We start from the raw sequence: 25460 nt of genomic DNA on the forward strand, positions 1-25460 counted from the left end.
TTTTAATGTTTCTGTAATATTCCACTGTAGTGGATAGATCAGAATTTATTTAATTCTTTATTGCTGGATCTTTTAGGTGACATGGACACTCAAATCCCACATCCTCTTGGTTCTAGAGTTGATGCTTTTTTATTTTTAGCAAGTTCCCTGGGGTTGATTCTGTTAAGAGCAAAATAAAGCTTCCTATGGCAGTTTGCTTTAGTGTTGGGGGTTGGTACACTATAAGCTCTCAGTGACCCACTGCCTGTTTTTGTAAATCTTTATTGAAATACAGACAAGATGACTGACCTTGGTTTTGAATTCTGGCTCTACCACTTAGTAGCTATTACTAAGCTTTCGTTTCTCCTCTTCTGTAAAATGAGCTTAATAATAGTACCTGTTTTAAAGATTGTTGTGTGAATTAAGTGAGAGAATGCGTATGAAGCACTTAGCTCAAAGTCTGGCATAGAGTATCTGTTTAATTTATGCTAGCTATTAATACTGGTGTTTCAGGGTATTTGAAAATTTTTTGGCTCTGCCAAAATACTCATCAGGCTAGTAAATTTTGTAATGACTTAAATCCAGTATATACTAACAGCTTTTGATGACTCATCAGATACCATCCAGCATTTGACAAAAGCTAACATTCTCCACCAGAAGTGCATATGTGCATTAACAGAAAATTTTATGTACAGTGTAAGAGATAAAGAATCCAATTAAGAATCGTTGTTTTTGAGTCTTCCACCCCCTCCCACTTTTTTCCAGGTCTACAAAAGATGTCTGTTACACAGAAAAATATTTTGAAATTGTTAAACATTATTTTGTTCTTCCATATTTATTTGTTGAACCTTGTTAAGCTAGATGATGATCTCATTTGAGCAGGGTCACTGTCACATGTTGCATTTGGTGTAGAGTATTGCACTCCTAACACTTAGGTTTTATTGGTGATGAAGTTTTACTCAATTCTCCTCTTCCATGATCAGGTATTCCTATGATTTTATTAGTTAAGTTAAAAAAAAAAAAGATTAATGCCTTGAATGGATTGCCATGAGTTCTCTCTATAAGATGTGGTTACATGGTACAATATATTAAGTAAATCATTTCTGGGTCATGTAAAAATAGTAACATTTTTATTTTGGAATGGTTTTGTATTTACAGAAAAAAATACAGGGATTGTATCGTGAGTTCATGTGTAACCTACGCTTAGTTTTCTTCTAGATCGTTGTTAGCTCATCTCAAATATTTCATTTCCTCTCATGTTTGAGATTTGAGAACCTATAGGATATTCAGAGGATTCTTAACTCTAACCTTAAGGAGCATAAAATCTAGTAGGAAGGACAGAATAATTCCTGAAATTGCTTTTTAAAGATTATTTATTTATTTATTTATTTGACAGACAGAGATCACAAGTAGGCAGAGAGAGAGAGAGAGAGAGAGGAGGAAACAGGCTCCCCGCAGAGCAGAGAGCCCAACTCGGGGCTCGATCCCAGGACCCTGGGATCATGACTGGAGCCAAAGGCAGAGGCTTTAACCCACTGAGCCACCGAGGCGCCCCCCTTTTTTTTTTTTTTTAAAGATTTTATTTATTTATTTTTTATTTATTTGACAGACAGAGATCACAAGTAGGCAGAGAGAGAGAGAGGAGGAAACAGGCTGAAATCGGTTTTTAGATAAATGCCCTAGGAGGCGGTGATTTCTGTGAGAGCTTATAGGAGGGAGAGTGGACTCCCTCATAAGAGAATAAGGGAAGATTTTTCCTAAAGGATGTAGCATTTGAATTGGTCCTTGAAGAGAGATGGGATTTGGCCTTAAGGTAGCTAAGGAAGAAATGGGATGCTAACTTAGATCATGGCCTGTTTGATTCTATGTATTCTCTAGAGGAAGATGCAGGCATGTCATACTGAAAGAAATTGTATAGTTTTTGATGCAACAGCTATCCTAAATATTCCATCACTTTTTGCTAAAGTTTGTTAGGGGGATTGCCAATATTTCCAGCCCTTTTGGTTCTCAACTTTTTTTCTTCTTTTTTTAATAAAATGATTCCATTTTTTTAAAGATTAAAAGAAGGGTTTTTTCCCCTTATTTTTAAGTAATCCCCGGGCATCTGGATGGCTCAATGGGTTAAGCCTCTGCCTTTGGTTCAGGTCATGATCCCAAGGTCCTGGGATTGAGCCCCACATTGGGCTCTCTGCTCAGTGGGGTCCTCCTTCCCCCTCCCCCTTTCCTACCTCTCTGCCTACTTGTGATCTCTCTTTCTGTCAAATAAATTAAAAAAAAAAAAACCTTAAAAAAAAAAAGTGATTTCTACACCCCATCATGGGGCTTGAACTTACAACCCCAAGATCAGGAGTCACATGCTCTACCAACTGAACCACCCAGGTGCCCTAATTCCATTCTTTTAATCCAACATGCTGTGTGAGCACTGCCTTTTCAGAATCCTATTGTCTAGTGTAGTTTTAAGCAAGGAGCTAAGTTCTGTGCTCACTGGATCTGTGGTTTGTCTCCTCTCCTGTCAGGTATCAGAAATGGCTGTCTCTGAGTTACCCGGTAACCCCAATGCTGTCTGGACAGTGCGTCGGCACATTGAAGGTAAGCAGCCCATTCCCAGTAGTCAGAAAGTGGGTCTGGGTGACATTGACAGTAGAAGGCTTAGGAGTCTGCATTCAAAATATTTCTATATCGGTTTTTTTTAGCAACATACTAGAAACATTTTCTGGCCTGACATCATGTTTCTCAGACTCTGAATCAGGATGCCTTCACCTTTTTGTACGCATGAGTAAGGGTACTGTATTCATCTTGACGGTACTGGTTCCATCTGTGTAAGAGGTGTGGTGTGAGGAAAAGTTTTCACTTCTTCATTTTTCTTCAGTGTTTTCTTCTATTGTGCTGAAACCACGGTGAAGTTGAAGGTGTTGTTCTAGGTATTAAGAGATTTGATTAAGCTTATTAGTCCCCCTTAGTGGGTGTAGTTGTGCTTCAGAAAAGTTTAGATTGAGATTGATTGACTGGAATTAGAATTTTAGAGTGGGTTGAAAAGAAGGGATGGAGGCAACAGGAGTCCGTGCTCCTGGATAAAAATGGGCCACTTCATCCTAAAATTTTGAAATTTTTGTGAAAATGCATAATAGGGCAACAGCCAGCAGGGAAGTCTTGAGTTAATTGAATTTGAGAACTGGAACTTAACTCTCATTTTCCCTTGGATTCTTTGGGGGTGTAGGTCATTTCTATTCCTAGACTTCATCTTCCTCTTGTTCCCTTAGGAATGTGGGCCTGCTGAGTAAGAGCACCCTGGCCAGCATACAAAGCATTTTCAAGAAAACAGCTGGAAATCTTCCTGCTATTTTGATGTTCTGATGTTTGATTTTATGGGAGCTGGGAAATGTGTAGGAGGGAAACCTCTTCATATTAGTAGAATGCACATAGTGGTGGGTTTTGTTTTCATGTGGACATTTGAGCCAAGTCTGAGATCAGTAGAAAGAAAAAAAGCAAACAGGAAATTAGTAGGTTCATTTTTGCTGAGAAGATAATTCTTAGATTGATTTTGAAGGATTTCCTCATTTTGTTTAATGTCTTCCTAAAGAAACTGGTCAATATTGATGTTCACCTTTAGCTTCGTGGCTGGTTGATATTACGACTCACTGCAAACATTGTCTACACTTTGAATTTTTTGAGCCTTTGAGATAAAACCCTAGTATTCCGTACCCTTCCTGTCTTTGTGTTTCATTTTCTACTTCTTAAACTTTAACATAGGTTTAGATTTACAGGAAGGTTACTCCTCATTTTTATGATGAAGGCAGAAAAATCACACAGGTTGACTTTTCTGAGATAGCATGTTGAGGTAATGGAAACCGAAAGCAGTTTCTGAACTTCCAATCCAATGTTCATTTGACTAACCCTGTAGTGGGTGTCTGTGGTTCTCGCTGGATTTTTAGGTTAAGTTCTGTACTCTCATCCTGCAGTCTTTCCAGGTGTCCACCTTGCATTCAGAGTGATTGAGATAGGATCCTTCCCCTCAGGGCACTTGCCATCTAAAAAAGAAGATAGGTATACAAAACTGCTGTGTGTTCTGCTATAATGAAAGGCACAAGCATGTTGCCAGGGTGTGTTAGAGGACAAGGAATGGGGTTATGTTGGAGAATCAGAAAAGGCTTTTTTGATAGTGCTTGATAAGTCAGTGATCAGCAGTATGTTGCATGGTGGAACTTGTAGTGGAAATTTTTTCTTCTCTAAATACCAAAATCTAGGAAAAGACTTACATCCTGATAAATTTTATTTTTAGGAACTATAATTTGGGTGATCACCCAAATCACCTGTTTACATAAAACAGGTCAGGTTCTCTCTTCATTCTCTTTCCAGATACTTCCAAGTTACTGTTGAGTGAATAGCCCACATGTCCACACATGCTGTAGTCTTCCAGGCAACTACTAACCTTGGCTGGTACGTGGTGATGCACACTACCAATACCAAGCCTTTTTTTCTCTTCCACAGGTGGCTGGTGAAGGTGCTGATCACCACAGGTGTGTACGTACTGCTAGGGTCTACCATGGGGTGTTATAGTTGCCCAGGGAGAGGGATCTGCACAAAGTAATAAGACTGCCCTGATGGCATCTCTCAGAGGGTAACTTTGCAGTTGGCTGTTGTGCATTATAGAGATGCACGCCCATCTGCCTGTATATTACATGGTCTGAGGCAGGAATCGGCTTTCTTTATTTTTTCCCTTAGTGGAAAATATGTCTGATTTGTCTTTCACTAAGCTGAAAGAAAGTATAGCTAGGAAAGCCTTAACTCCATACACTCTTTGGAGTTTTGTGTGTTCCAGTTGTACTGACTCAAGTCCTGGAGAAAGCCGGAGCGTGATCAGGATTGCTGAGGCAAGGCAGGCACCAGGTAGTCCCAAGTATAAAGTGCGAATGAGATACTGGAAGCTTAAGTCATTGTATGGTCACTCACTTTGCCTTTTAGAGTGAGCTGTTTGTTGAGCTTCAGATACTAAGGCAGAGGAGAGAAGAATAAAGTATTCCCTCCCCTGTGGGTTGCTTTAGCAGTGCTCAGGAGTTTTATTTAAGTGAGAAAGATGCATTCTCATACCCTGATAGATTCTTCACTGAGGTATGAACTAATGTCCTTTTTATATATATATATATATATATATATATATAGACACACATATATATACATACATATATATATGTAAGATTTTTATTTTTAAAGTTTGTATTTATTAGAGAGCAAGAGTACAAGATAGAGCATAAGATAGAGAGAGCACAGCTGAGCAGGCAGCCTGACATGGGGCTTGATCCCAGAACCCTGGGATCACCACCTGAGCCAAAGCAGAGGCTTAACTGACTGAGCCACCCAGGTGCCCCTGAACTAATGTTCTTTTTTTTTTTTTTTTAAGAATTTATTTATTTATTTGACAGAGATCACAAGTAGGCAGAGAGGCAAGCAGAGAGAGAGAGAGGAGAAAGCAGGCTTCCTGCTGAGCAGAGTGTCCCATGCGGGGCTCGACCCCAGGACCCTGGGATCATGACCCGAGCTGAAGGCAGAGGCTTTAACCCACTGAGACACCCAGGCACCCCAGGAACTAATGTTCTTTTATATGAAAGTTGTAACTTCTGGAAAAAGGCAAGGTAGATATTTATGGTCATTTAGCTTGATTATGTTCTGAATTCCAACTCAACCTATAGCTTCCCTAGGACATGAGCAACTGGCCTGCTATAAGTCCTCCTAGCTGAAGAACAGAAAGGAAAGTTAGAGTGTGCTTAGTGTTCACAGGGTAATGGATGTTATGAGGGAATCTGTGATGTAAAGCAGCTCTAGTGGTTGTTGAATTGCTCAGAGATTGTAAGATCCTATTTAAGTCCACTGAGTCCACCTATTTAAGTCCACTGAGCTTTTCTTTATTTTTATATCTGAGCAGTATGGGGCCTTGGGTCAAAGGGAGGGTAAAGACCCAGGCAGCCCACCTTCCTTCCTCTCCTCATTCTCTTGCATTTTAGTTAAAATTTCCATGGTCTCTGCTGGAAGTTTTTCCCTTTCTTCTTGACTGAAGGAAAAGACCAGAAATCTGACCATTTAAAAGCCCTTTGTTGTTTGGCTTTAATTTGCTCTGGCACAGCTTTTAGGGTATTGGGTTTCAGTAATGAGAGTATGGGAAAGGACGTAATATTCATATAGTTAAAATTTAGCAGTTTCTGTTATTTTTACACACGACAAATTTCCAGTTCATAAACAGCTGGAGTAAAGCTTCCAGGTTTGGTATTGTGTGGAGATTCATTTTGGTTTTGTTGTAAACTATTAAGTCATCCATTTCTGGGATAACCCTGTCCTTACTCACATGGTGGTGAACAGTGTTGTCTTATGAAGTCATTTTATAAAGTGTCCCCAAAGCATTTGATACATCTTAACAGGTGTAACAAAGATAATCTAAAACTAGCTATCTACTTCTCCAGTGTTTATGATTTGGAACTTGAACCCTTATTCTGGATTCCTGGTATAGCCATTGGATTATACCCATTAGGAAAGATCTTTGATACTTGCCTTTCAGCCACCCAGTCAGGATACGCATGTATTAAGCACGAGTTTGGAAAATAATACTCACCCTTACTGGGTGATTAATTTCATGTGTAAAGCAATTTCATAAATTGTATTTATTTCTATGTATTTCTATTTAAAAATGCTGGTTATAGTCTGTCAAGTTGAGTATGTCCTGCTCATAGGGCAGAGTACTGTTCTAGGCTAGTGATATGTCTTCCGTTGGCCTCTTTTTCTGTGAAGAACACTGATTCTGCTGAACTAGTAGAGTAGTCTTGGTTCAGCTGAACCACCTTTGGAGCAATCAGAATCCAAACTGTCCTTGATGTGAGTGGAGTGGATCAGCTCTATGGTACTAAGCTTTGGACAAGGGCTCAGGCACACAGCGCCCTAAAGCTCCTTCTGCTATGAGTGAGGTAGCCACTTTAATTTAGTATCTTCTCCAAAAAAAAAAAAAAACAACAAAAAACCCAAAACAACAATCAAACTTAATTTAGTATCTTGTCTACTTGTACTTCTGTCCCTTGTTCACCTGATTTCTTATGAGGGAAGGAGGACAGAAAGGGGAATTGATAAAGAAAATTCAGATGTAAAATAAGGAAATCTCAGTCCTTCATGAAAAATAAATACACCTTTCTTCAGCATTTATCAAGCATAATGCTAAACATTGTGCTGGATGTGGGAGACACACAGAAGCTGTTTTTATGTGTAGGATGAAATATATGGGAAATAGGTGGCCTTTAACTATGGGGTCTGTGTGAGAAACTTCTGGGATTGCCTGTATTCAGATCCTCTGACTTTGAGAAACTCACTCATGTTTGTTTATCTATAACTATGTTTTGTTAAAAGAAAAGCAAATCCTAATAGGATTGCTTGTCACACTGAATAGTTGCGTTTTTAAATAATGAGAGTAGAGAGGTTGAGGACTGACAATATAAACAGCACCCCCCCCCCCCACTTCCTGGTTATCCTCTTATCTCATTGCTGTTGGGACATCCTGGGATTCTCAGTTATGAACCTGAGAACGATAGTCTCATTGAGGCTTTAAGTAATCTGTTTTATTCATTAGGTTCATTAGGACTTACGTTCCCACATAAACTTCTTTTGGAAGAGGCTGGGGACCTTTCTTGGTTATAGGGATTATTTTTAAGGGTGAATTGTGATTTGCATCTGGCACAAATAACCAAGCTCTCACTTCAGTATATGTAAATATTGTAGTATTCAAAATTTCTTCCTGCCTGGTTACCCTGCTTTGTCATCTTGTGTTTTTCCAGCAAATGCCTCAAGGAAAATTAGCTTTCAGAGCTATTGGGGTGGGTATACCTACTCAATGCATTTAGGCATTTAAGGAAGCAGAATATATCTGTAGGCTGTTATGACCTTCAATTAACTTTTGGATCATCTTGTGCCGTTTGCCACATGAGTGTGTGTGTGTGTGTGTGTGTGTGTGATGGCTACACATAGAAGAAGTGCCTTGGAAGGTTTCTGAAGAGAAAACTTAGTATGTCTCAATTAGCTTTGTAACTAATGAGTTCTTAGCTAACCACCTCCTCTTCTCTTCCCTCTTGCAGATGAATTTGATGCCTACATCATTGTGTCTTTCGTGAATGCCACACTGGTGTTGTCCATCGGAGAGACTGTGGAAGAAGTGACTGACTCTGGGTTCCTGGGCACCACCCCAACCTTGTCCTGCTCATTGTTAGGAGATGATGCCTTGGTGCAGGTGAGGATTTCCAGAGAGAGAGTTACTTAACTCGCCTTACTTTGTCCTTTTATTGTGGTGTAGGCTGCTGTGCTGACATTAATGAGCTTTGAAAAACTCTTTTGAAGAGGACATTGAAAACATGAACTTATTTTAAGTTTACCTATACAGGGCCTAGTAACTCCTTTTTGTCATTGAGCCACTGGCGACTCAAATGCAATGGCTCCAGTTCTGACAAGAGTGACCCATCTGTTAGATATGTGGGTCTTGCTGAGCAGTGAGTCACATTGCTAAAGTCCAGTTTCCTTCTGGTCACTGACTTAGGTGTATCCTGATGGTATTCGGCACATACGAGCAGACAAGCGAGTAAATGAATGGAAGACCCCTGGAAAGAAAACGATTGTAAAATGTGCAGTGAACCAGCGACAGGTGGTGATCGCCCTGACAGGAGGAGAGCTGGTCTACTTTGAGATGGATCCTGTATGTTATTTTATCATTCATTGTGGGACTTGGTGTTAGGGTCCAGAGGTAAAGATGAGAGTTGTAGTCCAATATCTAGATGATATTCACAGGAAAATTCAAGAGGGAAAGTATACAGAAGCCACTCTGGCCTGGTGGGGGTGGGGGTGAGGTGGAAAGGGTAAGTTCATATCATAATTCTAACTGGAATTATGAAATCTCAGCAGTGAAATACTTGCTTCTCTTGCCCTTTACACTCTGCTTTTCCACCAAATATTGGCCGTAAGTTTTAATTTTTATAATCTGAAGCCATTTCAGAAATTTTCTTTTGCTTTTCTATATGGAAGGATGTTGGGTATACTTACATGCTCTAAGTTTCTGGATGTGGCCAACCTGAGAGTCTAACTGTACCTCTGGTTGAGATTTCTTTAAGTTCCATATTTGAAATCTCCTTCACCCAGAGTATTCTCATGAACAGATAAACAATTTTATATATTTCTATTTCCTGAAAACTAAGTTTGCTTTAGAAAATTTGTAGCATGTTGAATTTGTCAAAGACAAAGACATTAGGTTGTCTTTTGATTGTCTTGTCAGTAATTTTGTTACTCTCTGTTAGCCTAAAGCATTCAGTCTTGGTACCTTAAGTAGAGAAATTCTTGGTCATTGATGATAGTAAGAGGAGTGAGAAAAAGTGAAAAGGAATTGAACAGTCCTCCTTCCTTTCCCCGGCCCAGGGTTTAGGGGCAAGTTGGAGTGGTTTGTCACCTTTCTCTTTCTCACTTCTGTAGTCAGGACAGCTGAACGAGTACACAGAGCGGAAGGAGATGTCGGCAGATGTGGTGTGCATGAGTCTGGCTAACGTGCCTCCTGGAGAGCAGCGGTCTCGCTTCCTGGCTGTGGGGCTGGTGGACAATACTGTTAGAATCATCTCTCTGGATCCGTCGGTGAGTGTTAATCTTGACTGAACCTGAGCTTCTGGCCCACTCCTGATGGGCTTCTCTGGGATCAGCTGGGCTAGCCCGTGCAGTCAGCACTGGCTGCTTCTCCTGATTATCATAGCAACACACCTTAGTACTTTAAAGATCCTGATCCTGGAATACTAAATGCTTTCTTGCCTTAAGCCTTGTTAAAAACAACCGAAGATTGTTTGCGAGAAAGGGCTTGGGACTGACCCTGGGCTTTGGTTAACTTTCAGGAATAGTTATACTTTGCTTATTTACTTCTGATTACCCACTTTTACAGAAAGGAAATCGTGGTTCTTTCCAGAGCTCCAGAGCTTATTCTAAGATTTGGCTTAACTAGTAATAACCCATTTAGAACTTACTGTATAGGATGCCCCTGTCCACAAGAAAGTTGTTTCTCCACTCCTCCAATTAGATTTCTCTGGGTAGATTTTTCCAAAGTTGGTCATTTCCTATGTTTTACTCTTTTTTCTTTCCTCCTTAGGACTGTTTGCAGCCTCTGAGCATGCAGGCTCTCCCAGCTCAGCCTGAGTCCTTGTGTATTGTGGAAATGGGTGGCACTGAGAAGCAAGATGAGCTGGGTGAGAGGGGCTCTATTGGCTTCCTATACCTGAATATTGGGTTACAGGTAAGAGATCTAAGGCTCACATTGTTGGTTTCAGGCCTTCTTTAGCTTTTGTGCAGTCCCTGTTCAATAAGGGTATTTACTGTGCCTTTTATTTACAGTTTACCATCTTATGAAAAGTGAACAGTGCTGCTGTGTGTTCCGTTTCTGTCAGCTCTAATTAGAACAAGTCAGGCCTAGGACAAAGTTTTCCTAGTCTTTGATACAAATGTGTTGTCATCACTACTCTGGGTCACAACTAGAGGGGTTTCTTTTTTTCTTTTTTAAGATTTTATTTATTTGACAGAGAGAGTAATCACAAGTAGGCAGAGAGGCAGGCAGAGGGAGGGGGAGGCAGGCTCCCTGCTGACCAAAGAGCCTGACCCGGGGCTCGATCCCAGGATCCTGAGATCATGACCTGAGCCGAAGGCAAAGGCTTAACCCACTGAGCCACCCAGGTGCCCCAGAACTAGAGGGATTTCAAGAGTCCTTTGCAGTTCTTAGAATATGCAGCTTTTGGAAACTAAAAGCTCTTGATGTATAATGGGCTCCTTTAGTAACAGAGGATCCCTGGATGTTCCCTATTGTCAAAGCAGTGGAGCTCTTTTTTGCATGAAAAGCAGGAACCTAAGGGTAGCAGAGTGTCTGTCAGTATTTTTTGACCATATACTTTTCATTTTCCTTAATGATTATTTGCTCAACGCCCTGGGTGAATAATCTAGCCCTGATACTTTTTGCTTTTTAATTTTATTTCCTGATTTAGAAATTTCTCAAACTGCACAGGAGTTAGTCTAATGTAACAACCCTCAGTGTATCCATCACCAATCTTAATAGTTACCAACATTCTACTGTTGTTGTTTCATCTATTCCCCCTTTTTCTTTCTTCTGGAGTATGATAAAGCAAATCCAAGATGATTTGTCATTTCATCTATAAATACTTGAGAATGTAGCCATAACAGATGTATGCATTGTTTTCTTTTTAGGCCACAATTTTATTACCATGCCCAACACAGCAGTTCTTTAATATCTGATATCTTGTTCATGTTCTGGCTTTTCTTGGTTGGTTTGTTTTTGTTTTTCCAAAAATGTTTTACCTTTGGTTGTACTTAGGATTTGCAGAAAGCCATTTGCAGTTTGCATCTTCTGCATGACCTCTCCCTTTATGTGTCTTTTAATAATTTTTATTCCCCCCCTTTTTTTTAAGAAACTAGATCATTTGTCTTAAAATTTCCACCTTCTGAATTTAGCAGTCTTTCCTTTTGTGTTTAATGTTTGTCTATCATCTGTATTTCCTGTAAAGTAGTGGGTGGATCTAGACCATGCCATCCATTTAAAATACAGTGCAAGCTACATGTGTCAATTAAATATACTGGTAGCCACAAAAGGAACAGATGAAATTAATTTTAATGTTTTCTTTAACCCAGAATACTTCAGATGTCATTTCAGTTTGTAATTGGTGTAAAAATTAAGACACTTTATTTTCTCTCTTTTTGAACAGTCTTTGAAATCTCATATATTATATTTTATACTTAATGGCACATCACAATTCTGGCTAGCCACATGTGGTTTGATTATATAATTGGATAGCACGTTTATTAGATTCAGATTTAATATTTTGTGGGAGACAATGTTTTTTAAGTGGTGCCCTTTACTTTCTATTACATCACATCAGAAGGCATGTAATGTCTGGTTATGCTATTTTAGTGGCGTTAGAATGTTTGTATCTATTTTAAATTATCTGCTCCCTGTCAGCCTTTTACCCAGTAGCATTGCTTCTAGGCCCATTGCCTAGATCCATTATGTCATTAGGGATTGAGAAATGATGATTTTCTATTGCACTCTTCATTTCATTACCTGAAACTTTTCTCAAAAGACAAAATTTTCTTACCGCAAAAGATAGTTCATACAGGGAAAGGATAAATACTTTGTTTTTTTCCCCTTTGTTCATCTGTTTTCACAGTAAGGAGTTGGTACCACAGCAATCTCAAGTGGGGACTGATAAAGTAAATTTTTTTTTATTAACCTTTGAACTTGAAGATTTTTATGTATCTGTGCTTCAAACTATTATGGTCTTTCAGTTTTTGGATGCTAAATTGCCTCATTTTAGATGGGTGGGAGTTCCCTTTTGAAGTTAGTTCCTTTGTCCTTTTAACATGACCCTGTTATCTTCGGGTGCTTCCTTCTGGTACAACAGAGCGCCCCTGTATTCACCTGAAATATTCTTTACCCAGACCTGAATTAGCTGTTTCTCTTCAGAGTCTTAATCTTTTTTTAAAAGATTTTTATTTGTTTGTCAGAGAAAGAGCAAGTGAGCACAAGGAGGGGGAGAAGCAGGCTCCCTGCTGAGCAGGGAGCCGGATGCGGGACTTGATCTCAGGACCCTGGGATCATGACCTGAGCACATGCTTAACTGACTGAGCCATCTAGGCGTCCCAAGAGTCTTAATCTTTTTAGGAGAAATGGCATTTAGAAACCACAGCAGGCCTTGTTTATTTTAACTATACATGGTTTGTTTTGTTTTGTTTTGTTTTTAAGGGTTACTTATTTTAGAGAGAGTGCATGCATGAGTTGGGGGATGGGCAGAGGGAAAGAATCTTTAAGCAGGCTCCCCAGTGAGCATGAAGCTTGATGCAGAGCTCTGTCCCATGACCCACGAGATCATGACCTGAGCCAAAACTAAGTCTTAAGGATGTTCAACTGACTGAGCCACCCAGGCACCCCTTAACTGTGCATATGTCCTAAGATTTAAAATTATAAAGAAGAGTTTAACATACTTGGTAGAAAGAATTTTAACAGATATGTAGTGAACAATAAGTGCTTTTCACTTAGTAAATGCTCAGTAACTACTTGAGTGAGTGATTTAGTGAGAGAATGAATGAGTTGTTGTCTGGTTATTGGGATATTCTTTAAACCCCGTCATTTCCTTTTATCTGTTCTGAACTTATATATTCTATGCAGTAGCCAGGGAGCTTCCATTAGGGGTAGGCTTCACCCACTCTTTTCCTTTTTGTTAGAATGGTGTGCTGCTGAGAACTGTCTTGGACCCTGTCACTGGGGATCTGTCTGACACACGCACTAGGTACCTGGGGTCCCGTCCTGTGAAACTCTTTCGTGTCCGGATGCAAGGCCAGGAAGCAGTAAGTAATGAAAGGGGGCAGGCTGCATTTTTGGACCTTAATGGCATCAGCTTTTCTTTCAGTAATTCACCCATACATAGTTAGTTTGATACTAGCTTTCTCTTAATTAGCTTCTTTTCTGTGGGAAGTCTTGGGTCCCTTAATGCAGAGTTTTCCATGGCACTGAGCTACGTTTTGGTTATGGGTGGAATAGGTTATCAGTCTGTTCAGCTCTAGGGTGGGCAAATGGAGCTGACTGAGAGGTAGCTAGAAACCTCTTATCTAGAGTACCACTACCCATGAGTAACCTTATATCAATACCAGGGTTTACTATGTAACGTGAAAGAGGTTGGGAAACATTGTGTCCTTTGTAACTAAGAATGTTATTGTTGCTGAGTGCTATGCTAGTTCTTTGTTACTGCATTTAATTCTTGAAACTATCCTCCCTTGTTATAGTGTTCCCATTTTACTGATGTGGAAATTGAGCCTTAGAGAGGCTTAGAGAGATTGAGTGATTAGGTTATACAGCTTGTGGCCCGTGCTTTTAGCAAATACTAAGCCAGTCCTCTTCTCCAGTCCTCTTTCTTCTTTCTTTTATTAGAGAGGAGAGAGGGAGCATGCATGAGTGCATGAGGAGGGAGGGACATATGGGGAGGGAGAGAATCTCAAGCAGGCTCCACACTCAGTGTGGAACCTGACCTGGGGCTGGATCTCAAGACTCTTCAATCATGACCTAAGCCGAAATCAAGAGTCGGACACTTAACCAGTTGAGCCACCCAGGCACCTCTGGTGCTCTTTTTTCTTAAGGTAGTCTTTTAGGTTTCAAAAATTCCTTGGGATATTCTGTAGACTAAAATTTGTGGATAGGGTGTTTGGTTAGCATTCCATGTTTGTCTTTTTCCCAAGTATGTGGGAATGTTTTTCTTTCCTCAGGTGTTGGCAATGTCAAGCCGATCGTGGTTGAGCTATTCCTACCAGTCTCGTTTCCATCTCACCCCGTTGTCTTATGAGACCCTGGAGTTTGCGTCTGGCTTTGCCTCTGAGCAGTGTCCTGAGGGTATTGTGGCCATCTCCACCAATACTCTGAGGTGAGAGTCCCATGGTTCAAGCCCAGTGGGAATCCTTTCTGCCCATGGCTGGGATTGTGGTTTTGCCAGAGTGCTGGAAGAAGTTACGAAGCGATGGCAGAGAGCCAACTCTTCACCATGGCACTAGAGTGTTGCAACTGAAACCTTCATTTGTCTCAGGATTTTAAGTACCTGGTAGCCAAGTTTTGATTTTTGGAGTTGTAGCTTCTGTTTAGATTTTCAGGGCCAAGTTCTAATATACTCAGCAGTATGGTTCAGTTTCCTTGAGATTATACCATCTGTTTTTCCAGAGCAGTACTGTTGGATTAGTTTTAGAGCTGGCAGGCATTGGTTTGCTGATAACTTTTTCTCATTTGGTCCTGTCATTTGCAGTGTTACATCTTCTAATTTTAACTCAGTATAAATTATTTAGGCCTTTTGCAAGTTGAACAACTATTGTTTATGCAGTGATGTTGGAGTGAGCACTGTTCTGTTGCAAGATGGCTATTCGGTTTGAAAAATATGCTATATTTAGTTTGACTTTCTCAAGTTTCGGGTTTCGTTTTTTCTTCTTTAATCTTTTAACACCACCTGTGTTCATGCCCTGGTTGTAACTGTTTGTAAGAGGAACCCTATCAAGAGGAACTATACGCTCTTGTTACGTGGGTAACTTACCAGGTGAACTCCCAGATTTCTGTGCAGCACCTTTCAAGATCTTTGCAGTCATTGTTCTCTCTCTCTAACCCTCATGCCTTTATGTACCTTCTGTTCCAGCAGAATTGCTGTCTCCTCTCTCATGTTTTTTTTTACTCTGTACCCTGGCATGCTTCCCACCCACATCTCTACCAGTCAAGACCTAGCCTCATTCATGGACATTCACATTATTTATGGGTGCTTCTTCTCTTTTGAATTCCTATAAATGTGGACACAACCACAGATTTTTTCACTTTTGTAGCAGAAGAGCGTTTCCTCCCCAGAACAGAATCTTTCAGGGAAGGCCACTGTGTGAAATAGTTAACAGCAGAACTCTTGGTAACACCAGTGTTTAGAGTACTTACTGTCAAAACTAGTCACTTCCACTTATGAATAATGCTGCTGTGGATATTCTTGTGCATGTTTTTGGGGGGGCATATATTTTCATTTTTCTTTGATATATAACTGAAAGAGTGGAATGGTGGGTTCTGTGGTAACTCTGTATTTAACTTTTTGAGGAGTTGCCAGATTGCTTTCCAAAGGGTCTACTGTTTTTGTTTTCCACAAGCAAGGTATGAGAGTTTCAGTTTCTTCACATCCTCACCCACATGCATTTATTTGACTTCTTAGTTCCAACCATTCTAGTAGTGTGAAGTGTAGTATCTTACGGTGGTTTAGATGGACAGTTTTTTGATGCTGAATGATGAGCATGTGCTTTCTTGCCATTTTTCTTTGGAGTACTGTTGAGATCCCTTGCTTATTTTTAACTGGACTAATTGTTTTTTTTTTTGTTACTGAATTCTAAGAGTTCTTTGTATGATCTAGTTGTAACACCCTTATTGGATAAGATTTGCGCATATTTTCTCCTAATTTTCTCTCATTCTGTAGATTGTCTTTTCACTTTCTTGATGATGTCCTTTGGCACACAAGGGCTTATTAATTATTAAAGTCCATCTGAAAACTGCCTGAAGTCCTTTTGGGTATCACCAGTGGTATAAGTTCTACTTAGACGCTGACTAGCCTCATATTTTTTTAGGAATAATACAACATGGGAATATCTGTGCTGCCTTCTGTGTTGTGTGTCTCCCGAGAGTAGGTTTTCTCTCTGCTTTGAATCTGTCGTGGTAGGATGCCTTTATAAGACAGATCATTATGTGGGTTGGACCAGAAGAATCAAAACTGAAGGATCAGTGGTTTGGGTTTTGGTTTTCTGTATGTGATACTTATTTTTTTTCTTGTAGAATGACAACTTTTGATGCTTAAACACTTAATTTCATCATTCAGATGTTTGTAAAATACCTGATTCAATGTTTCTCTCCAAAGAGAGGAATATGCCAACATTAGAGCTTTTAGGGATTGATGCCTTTGTGTGACCAGTCACAGACCATTTTGATAGGAGTTTCTAAATCCTGAGTGAGTGATCTGTTGATTCCCTGCCTTTTCCCCCATAGGATTTTAGCTCTGGAGAAGCTAGGTGCTGTCTTCAATCAAGTGGCCTTTCCACTGCAGTACACACCCAGGAAATTTGTCATTCACCCTGAGAGTAACAACCTTATCATCATTGAGACGGACCACAATGCCTACACTGAGGCAACAAAAGCTCAGAGGAAGCAGCAAATGGCAGAGGTAATGAGACTGACATTAGGGTTTAGTTAAAAGGCATTCATGTGAAATTTTGTTGAAAAGTTTAAACTTGTGTAATTGCTGATCATATTACACATTTTATATATATATCTATATATACATCTATAGCATATTATACATTAAAAAAGACCCAGGTTCTTTTCAGGGCCTTTAAGCAGAGCCCTTTGCCCCTGTCCTTGGTTTTAGAAGTTTTCTTGTGACTTGGGACTAATACACGGACCTTGGGTTTATTCAGTTTTCAGCTTTCCTTCTGGAACAGAGTTCTTCAATCCTTGAGCTTCCCAAACAGCCTGTGTATGTGTTTTCTGGATTTGGGCCCAAAGGAGACAGTGTTCAATTCTCTGCAACAGTAGTTCTTTCCAGAAATCATTTCCCAACAACAAAAAAAACCCAAAGAGCCCCATCGTGCAAAACTGTGTCTCGACTAGAAGAGATGAGACAAGGAGTCGTAGCGAGGGAAATCAGGGAGGTTAGGTAGAAAAGTGGTGTCTTTGTTTTATGTATCTGAGACCACTTGCCAAGTATTTGCCACAGTCAATGTTAGGTTTTTTTAACATTAAAAAATGAAGTACCTGGTTTCCCCTTTAGTGGTTTTCTCTCTTCCCATTGTCTGTACACCTTTCCCTTTAATCTTCATTTTGGGAAATCTGGTTTTAGCCTACAGACTTTGCTAGTCAGGATATGAACTGTTGTGCTACTTGTCCACTTCTCACCCACCACCTACCTCTGAATATACCAGCTCTTCTGTTTTTGTGTTTTTGATTTTGTTTGTTAATTTAGGAAATGGTAGAAGCAGCAGGGGAGGATGAGCGGGAACTTGCTGCAGAGATGGCAGCAGCGTTCCTCAACGAAAACCTCCCTGAGTCCATTTTTGGAGCTCCTAAAGCTGGCAATGGGCAGTGGGCCTCTGTGATCCGAGTGATGAATCCTATTCAAGGGAACACGCTGGATCTTGTCCAGCTAGAACAGAATGAGGCCGCTTTTAGGTAAGGAGCTCCGGACATCTAGGGTTTTGAGGGCAGGAATTCTCTGGACTATAGTTAATACCTGACTCCTGTTTCTCTGTTTCTTTTTACAGTGTAGCTGTGTGCAGGTTTTCCAACACTGGTGATGATTGGTATGTGTTGGTGGGTGTGGCCAAAGACCTGATTCTCAATCCCAGGTCTGTAGCCGGGGGCTTTGTCTATACCTACAAGCTCGTGAACAATGGGGAAAAACTGGAGTTTTTGCACAAGGTAAGAACCAGCCATTGGTTTTCCTGGATCGTAGGTCCTACTGGTCTCTCCCACTTTTGCTTAAGTTGTAGGTCAAGTCTTCTGGTGACCATTTTGGAAGCCAGCTCATTGATTATGTTCCATCTTTTGGTGGCACACAGAAAATGCTGGCGCTTCCATGCTCCAGTGAAGCTCCACTGCCTGGGAGTCTCACAGGAAGCCTGTATACTAACCAGCCACAGTGGTGACACAGATGCACACAGAATTGGCCCCTTGTTCATTGGTTTTACTAAGCAGGCAGCAATTTGTGACCTCTGGAGAATTAACATTTAATGGATAACACTTTCCGTTTGGAAAAATGAAAAAGTTCTGGGGGTGGATGGTGGTGATGGTTGCACAACACTGTGAACATGTTTGATGCCACTGAATTGTATACTAAAAAATGCTCAGAATGATAAGTTTTATGTGTATCTTACCACAATTTTTAAATTAAGAGGAAAAATATCCCATTCTTCCACATGGACAGCACATGCATGTAGCTCCTCTAGCCCTTCCCCAGGGGAATGTCTTCTAGGAAGTAATTACTCATGTTCTTTTCTTTGTGCTAAACTCATTGTATCTCCCTTACAACTGAGATGTCACTTGTCACTAGCACCCCTTTCCCATTCCATCCCTCCACAACCAGGAATCACTTCTGCATTGAGGCTTCATTGTTTGTGGCACCAATTGAATTAGCACAGGCTCTGAGACCACATTCATCAGGCCTCAGGGTTTCCTATGGCTTGTGGCACTGATCCATTTGCTGAGTGACGTACAGTGCACCATGGGACGTGTTCATAGAGACTTGTATGTGTGGTTTATTTCTCTGACGAACCAAAGGCGATCACACACTGTCTTGTAGACATTTTGGGTCAAGAGGATACGGTTAACATATGGCTGGTGTTCTAATAGCTGCATTGCCTGCTTTTCTTCTCACAGACTCCAGTGGAAGAGGTCCCTGCTGCCATTGCCCCATTCCAGGGGAGGGTGTTGATTGGTGTGGGGAAGCTTCTGCGAGTTTATGACCTGGGGAAGAAGAAGTTACTCCGAAAGTGTGAGAACAAGGTAAATAGCTTGTACAGGGCATCAGAACTAGCTCGTGAAGAAGGAGGAAACATTGGTGGGATAGTGGATAGTAACTTAAAATCATATGTCTTTTTAGGACCTTGTAGTTCCTCAATTCCAGCCTTAGAATTAGGCCTTTGTGACTTGAGAAGGACAAAAGTTAGGTCAGTTTCTTGACTTCTTCACACTAAGAACCATATTTGTGTCCTGTGGACACACTAAGAACCATATTTCTGTTAAATGCAGAGTATTTAACTATGAGAATTGAGCATACATTTCCACTGTATTAAAACCAGTTAGCTCTTTTTCCATCTTTTAGGAATTTACTGTTGACTGCCATTCTATAGGTCATATATAAATACACGGTTCATTCAGGAGAAGCTTAAATGTCTCTGGGTTCTGAATCTCAAGGTTATGCCCATTCATGTCTTTGTTTTTCCCAGCATATTGCCAATTACATCTCTGGGATCCAGACTATTGGACACAGGGTAATTGTGTCTGATGTCCAAGAAAGTTTCATCTGGGTTCGATACAAGCGTAATGAGAACCAGCTTATCATTTTCGCCGATGATACTTACCCACGATGGGTTACTACAGCTAGCCTCCTGGACTATGACACTGTGGCTGGGGCAGACAAATTTGGCAACATTTGTGTGGTGAGTTGATATTTATGTGGGTTACAGTGATGTGTAGGAAAGCCAGTTCTTTTCAGTGGTAAAGGACACAGGACTGTGATCTCTACTGTGGAAATTGAAAATGGGTATAAAATTTAATTCTAAAGCTGGCTCTAAAAAGGAAATATTGTGTTCTTTAAGCCCTCTCTCATTTTTTTTCTTTTTTTTTAAGATTTTATTTATTTATTTATTTTAATTTTAATTTTTTTCAAAGATTTTATTTATTAATTTGACAGAGATCACAAGTAGGCAGAGAGGCAGGCAGAGAGAGAGAGGGAAGCAGTCTCCCCCCTAAGCAGAGAGCCCAGTGCGGGGCTCGATCCCAGGACCCTGAGATCACGACCTGAGCCGAAGGCAGAGACTTTAACCCACTGAGCCACCCAGGTGCCCCAAGATTTTATTTATTTGACAGAGCATAGCCAGAGAGACCAGCAAGGCAGAGCAGGAGGGAGAAGCATACTCCCCAGTGAGCAGGGAGCCCGATCCAGGACTCGATGTGGGACTTGATCCAGGACCCCGAGTTCATGGCCTGAGCTGAAGGCAGACGCTTAACTGACTGAGCCACCCAGGCACCCTCTTTAAGCCCTCTTACCAGTCTTTTATTTATTTTTATATTTAAAGATTTTTAAATTATTATTATTTAATATTCTGTACACCCAACATGGGGCTTGAACGCAACCCTTAGATTAAGAGTCTCATTCTCTACTGACTAAGGCAGTCAAGCTCCCCATTCTTTTTTTTTTTTTTTTTTTTTAAAGATTTATTTATTTATTTATTTGTCAGAGAGAGAGAGAGAGAGAGAGAGAGAGAGAGCGCGAGCACAGGCAGACAGAGTGGCAGAGGGAGAAGCAGGCTCCCTGCGGAGCAAGGAGCCCGATGTGGGACTCGATCCCAGGACGCTGGGATCATGACCTAAGCCGAAGGCAGCCGCTTAACCAACTGAGCCACCCAGGCATCCCATCCCCATTCTTAACAATCTTTTAGAAATCCCCTGGTCCCATCCCTCCATCACCTGTACAGGTCCATCTCCCTCCTCCTTACGGAATATGATTTAATAGTCATGATAGGTTTTGCTTGAGCTAATGAGTAAGAATTATTTTTATCTGTGTGAGAATTTTGGTTTCTTTTTAAGCCCAATTTGACTTCTCTTGTATATGTTATATAGCCTTTGTTTTGTTCTTGTTCATGGGTTGAATCTACTGAGTTTGTCACTCAGACATCAGGTTGCAGGAGACAGGCTTAGGCCTCTGCCAAAGGTGTGGTCCCAGGCTTACTTTCAAGGATCTAGGGTAAACATGTTGCTTGGTGATCCCAGTGAGTCTGTGCAGGACCCAGCCCCACGACTTCTGTCACTTCCTTATAGGTGAGGCTCCCACCTAACACCAATGACGAAGTGGATGAGGATCCCACAGGAAACAAAGCCCTGTGGGACCGAGGCTTGCTCAACGGGGCCTCTCAGAAGGTAAGATTATAGAAGGGACCCCGAAAGAGAGCCTGTCAGCCTACACTCCCCATGACCCATAGTGAGGGAACATTTTGTAGTCAGCTGTCTGCAGTGCACATGACTATGCTGAGTACTCCCCTGCTCATGGGCGTCCTTTCATAGCCTGTGATGGGTAGATGCTGGGCTTGATGTACAGTGACCAAGTCACCATTCCATTTTTATCACTGCAAAATAGAATTTTTCCAAGACATTTTAGCAGTGACTAGAGCATAGTGTGTTCCTTGGAAAAAATCATTGCACACATTCCTGATATTAACCGGCTCTTCTCTGAGGGGTTGTTCTGGGCTCTTTGCTTTCCTTCTGTAGGTGTATACTTCTGTAGTAGAGCATCTCTGGACATTTAAAATAGGTCTGTTTTAGAGAGCTAGTCTAATGACTGCTGCTTTTTAATAATTATCTGTGATGGTTTCTTTTTATTGCAAACTTGGTAATTTAACAAAGTATTTTTCCATTATAATTATCAGAAATGATTTAACTTCAGCATTGTGACATTAATCTCAAGTAAATGTTAAGAACATTCTAAAGTATTTTTAAATGTTAGTAATGTTTGGATTTAAAAGAAGGTGAAATCTGCTCTTTGGAGGCACTGCTTGCTCTTGGGAATCTAGAACAGGTCCAGAGAGCAAGGACAGAGTTACTAGTCTGTTTTCAACTTACAGGCAGAGGTGATCATGAACTACCATGTGGGCGAGACCGTGCTGTCATTACAGAAGACCACACTGATCCCTGGAGGCTCAGAATCGCTTGTCTATACCACCTTGTCAGGGGGAATTGGCATCCTTGTCCCATTCACATCCCATGAGGTGAAATCTCCCACATTCTTCTGGCCTTTGCCTTCACAAGGTTGTTCCTTGGTGCTAAATCAGCCTAAGAGGGCAAATCTTCTGTCCCCACCTGCAGCTGGGCAAGTTCTGGAAGTACTATAAGGTGATAGAAGTGCCTGAGAAGATAGGAATCCTGATTTCCCTCTTCCTCCAAGCCGTTTGTTTTTATACTGTGCCGGGGTTTGGTTTAGTTCTTTTTTAAAGATATTTTAGAGAGAGAGAGAAAGAGAGAGCACGAGCAGGGGAAGGGACAGAGGGAGAGGAAGAGAGAATCCTCAGATAGGCTCTCCACTGAGCATTGAGCCCAACCTAGGGCTTGATCCCAGGACCTTGAGGTCATGACCTGAGCCAAAGTCAATAGTCTGTCGCTTAAGCAACTGAGCCACCCAGGCACCCCAGGTTTGGTTTCGTTCTGGTATGGGTATAGGGTTCGTGGCCAAAGCCCCAGAACCAAACCCCACAGACTAGGAATGATGATTACTACAGTGAGGTAGATTGTGTACTTGCTGCCTCCTCGACTCAGCTCTAGGATTGGCTAAATTGGGTTTATGTCATTCCAGCTAAGGAAACAGGGATCAGGAATCTGACTTTACGAATCTGTCTTTACATATGGTGTTCTCTTGTGCTCTGCAAATATAGGTGGGCTTTCTTTCAGGTTTTAGGTATCTTGTAACAGGAAAACCTGGGGTTGTCACAGGAGCAGTTTGGTAGTTAACATCTGTTTGATGGTTAAAAAAAAAAAAAGACCAGTGGCTTGTCTGTTCATTGTGCTTCTGGAAACTGTAGACTAGTTGAAATCACTTTTTTCTTTGGTGATAGATTTCTTTGTATCTTCCACCAGGACCATGACTTCTTCCAGCATGTAGAAATGCATCTACGGTCTGAGCATCCTCCTCTCTGTGGGCGAGACCACCTCAGTTTTCGTTCCTATTACTTCCCTGTTAAGGTAGGTCTTCGTTGGAAATCTGAGTTGAAAAGGGGGATCCTTGCTCCATGTAACTTGTCTTTTCTCTGGACCTCCCTCCCTTGAAAATCAGAACAGTCCTGATTGAAGGAACATCAAAGGACTGGATCAATAGAGTCAGTAATGGCGGAGAAGAATGGCTAGTGATTTTCAAGAACCTCTTCCCCCAGGGCAGACCACAGCCAGAGAAGAGGCTTCACCCAGTTTTGCTACTCTGAACACAGAATACTAAGGATGAACTTAGAGTAGGGTCCCTGGCTCTGAAATGGTTCAGATACCTGAGAGAGAATAAAAGCTTTCTTTGCTGCTGCTTTTGCACGCCACTTTCTTTAAGCATCTGACCTATTTCTTCCTCACTTTTCTGTGTCTTAGAATGTGATAGATGGAGATCTCTGTGAGCAGTTCAACTCCATGGAGCCCAACAAACAGAAGAACGTCTCTGAAGAACTGGACCGAACCCCACCTGAGGTGTCCAAGAAGCTTGAGGACATCCGGACCCGCTATGCCTTCTGAGCCCTTGCTTTTCCTGTGGGACTTGTGTCAGAGACTGTTCTGTTTCCCCACCACGTGGCTCTGAACCCATATGGCAGAAGAAGGGTGGTTGGATAAGACTTTGTAATATTAAAGCTAGTAGGTCTTGCCTATCCACTCTTTCCCTGGAGTGACTGGTTCCCCCTAAAATTGGCACTGAACTTTGCTATGCTTCTTTCTGCCTAGTACCTAATACATTGCCCCCAGTTTCTGGTGTGTAATAAGATGTTCCCTCTCCCCCAAACCTTTCCCTACATTGATATTTCTGGGTCTCTTTGTCTACTTTTGTATACACCCTTAGTTTTTAACTGGTTTTCTTGTAAATATAGTTTTGTACAATGTTATCTTTGTGGGAGGAAGGGAGGGAGGCAAGCTGAGGGGGAGACCAGGTTGAATATAGTATAACTCCTGAGTTCTGCCACTCTGGAATCTAACCAGAAATACAGATCTAGTTTTTAAGGTGGCTTGTGTCCATGTGTCTTTTCTGGGGGTGAGAATTTAGGTGGGGAATTTGAGCCCGAGTTAGAGCATGAAGAATGGAGTATCCTCCTTCCTTCCAGCTACCTGCTTGTACTTCTGGCACCCTGTGGCTTCACAATCCCAGTTCCGTGGTGGTTTTTTTGGCTTCTTGTAGTTCTTTTTGCTATGCAGATAAAACTTGGGCTCGGTAATAACCGTGTGGTCAGCCATTCTTCTTCCCATTGGATATTGAGGAATGGTGGCTGATTTCTTCTCCCCTGTTTTAGCTTCCTTCTACTTTGAGGTCTTAGAGTGATGGATTTGGCATGCATTCCAGGTGGGTGGTCTCTTAACAGATGCTCCGTTTACTTCTACAGCTCCTGAAATGATCGTTTGGCATATGACTCCTAGGAAGGATCAGTAAGTACAGAAGAACCCAGATACTAACCTGCCCTTGGGAACAAAATCAGTATATGTGGTCCCTATTTAAAGGCTCATGGGTAACTGTTTGGGGTGTGGGGCAGGTTGCGGGGTGGGAAGTCCTGTCTGCATTGGACATCTTAGGCAAACTCGGGAGGGCCTTTGGAGTATGAGGAGGCACCACTGGTAGCCTGTTACCTGTAAATGTCCACACCTGAAAAGGCAGCCTTAATCTTCCCGGCAGTTCCCCAGGTTTATTGAACCTGGTAAGACCTGAGCTCACTGCTCTTCTTGGTCTTTCACAGAATAAAACATTCTTCATGTGCGTAGGCTCAGCCACTTCCATGAGCAGATTCTCTGTGGCTAGCACTGTGTTAGAATCAGGAATGGAAGTGGTTAGACACAACCTTTGGCCCTGAACAGCCCACAGTCCACTGTTGAGAGGGTTCCTCGTGCTGCATATCTCTAACCATGACTAGGTTTTAGAGCAGTGAGGAGAGATCCAGGTTTTGCCAGGAATTGAATCGCTAGTTAACACTTCTGTTATCTCACTGACTGACATAGCAGGTGACACTTTAGAATTATATTTTTATGGCCTAATTCCAGGACTCATTTTTTCTGTGAGCCCTACCTAAATCCATTCCGTTCAGTCTGTCAGATTGTCTGATGTTGACATGTAGTAGTCTGGGAAACTTCGCATAGATGCTTGAGTAGTGGCCTCTTGTGCCCGGTTTTCTCCTGAAGTACTGCTTCCTGTAGTCAGGGGGTTTATGTAAGAAAGGAAAACTTGATCTCTGTATAGAATTAGGAATTGTCTATACAGAGTGGGTGGGGGGATGACACAGACAGCACTTCATCGGTTACAAAATCACAGCCAAGGGGAAAAGAGCACTGTATGCCATGCAAGGCCACATGGGGGTTGCACTTAACTAAGTAAACAACTGGGGGCTTTAGGAGGGAGACAGGCTTTCTAATATCAAGAAGGCGGGGTGCCTCCTTCTTCCTG

The 25460-nt window shown here is 41.4% G+C and overlaps 1 protein-coding gene across 1 annotated transcript in view; it reads left to right on the forward strand.

The window, feature by feature from the left end:
• The window catches only part of SF3B3 (splicing factor 3b subunit 3), a 43632-nt gene extending 19594 nt beyond the window's left edge, over nucleotides 1-24038 (forward strand). Inside the window, exons 11-26 of the mRNA XM_080828331.1 lie at nucleotides 2496-2568; nucleotides 8085-8236; nucleotides 8540-8695; nucleotides 9463-9618; nucleotides 10121-10264; nucleotides 13255-13377; nucleotides 14290-14444; nucleotides 16568-16742; nucleotides 17541-17746; nucleotides 17839-17995; nucleotides 18953-19078; nucleotides 19522-19734; nucleotides 21116-21214; nucleotides 21916-22059; nucleotides 22922-23026; nucleotides 23417-24038. Of these exons, the coding sequence (XP_080684457.1) occupies nucleotides 2496-2568; nucleotides 8085-8236; nucleotides 8540-8695; nucleotides 9463-9618; nucleotides 10121-10264; nucleotides 13255-13377; nucleotides 14290-14444; nucleotides 16568-16742; nucleotides 17541-17746; nucleotides 17839-17995; nucleotides 18953-19078; nucleotides 19522-19734; nucleotides 21116-21214; nucleotides 21916-22059; nucleotides 22922-23026; nucleotides 23417-23557 (2325 nt within the window). The 3' untranslated portion in view covers nucleotides 23558-24038. The remainder of the gene's footprint in view (nucleotides 1-2495; nucleotides 2569-8084; nucleotides 8237-8539; nucleotides 8696-9462; nucleotides 9619-10120; nucleotides 10265-13254; nucleotides 13378-14289; nucleotides 14445-16567; nucleotides 16743-17540; nucleotides 17747-17838; nucleotides 17996-18952; nucleotides 19079-19521; nucleotides 19735-21115; nucleotides 21215-21915; nucleotides 22060-22921; nucleotides 23027-23416) is intronic.
• The last annotated feature ends 1422 nt before the right edge of the window (nucleotides 24039-25460 follow it).

The sequence above is a fragment of the Martes martes genome, assembly GCF_963455335.1.
Source record: "Martes martes genome assembly, chromosome: 17".
Taxonomy (NCBI): domain Eukaryota; kingdom Metazoa; phylum Chordata; class Mammalia; order Carnivora; family Mustelidae; genus Martes; species Martes martes.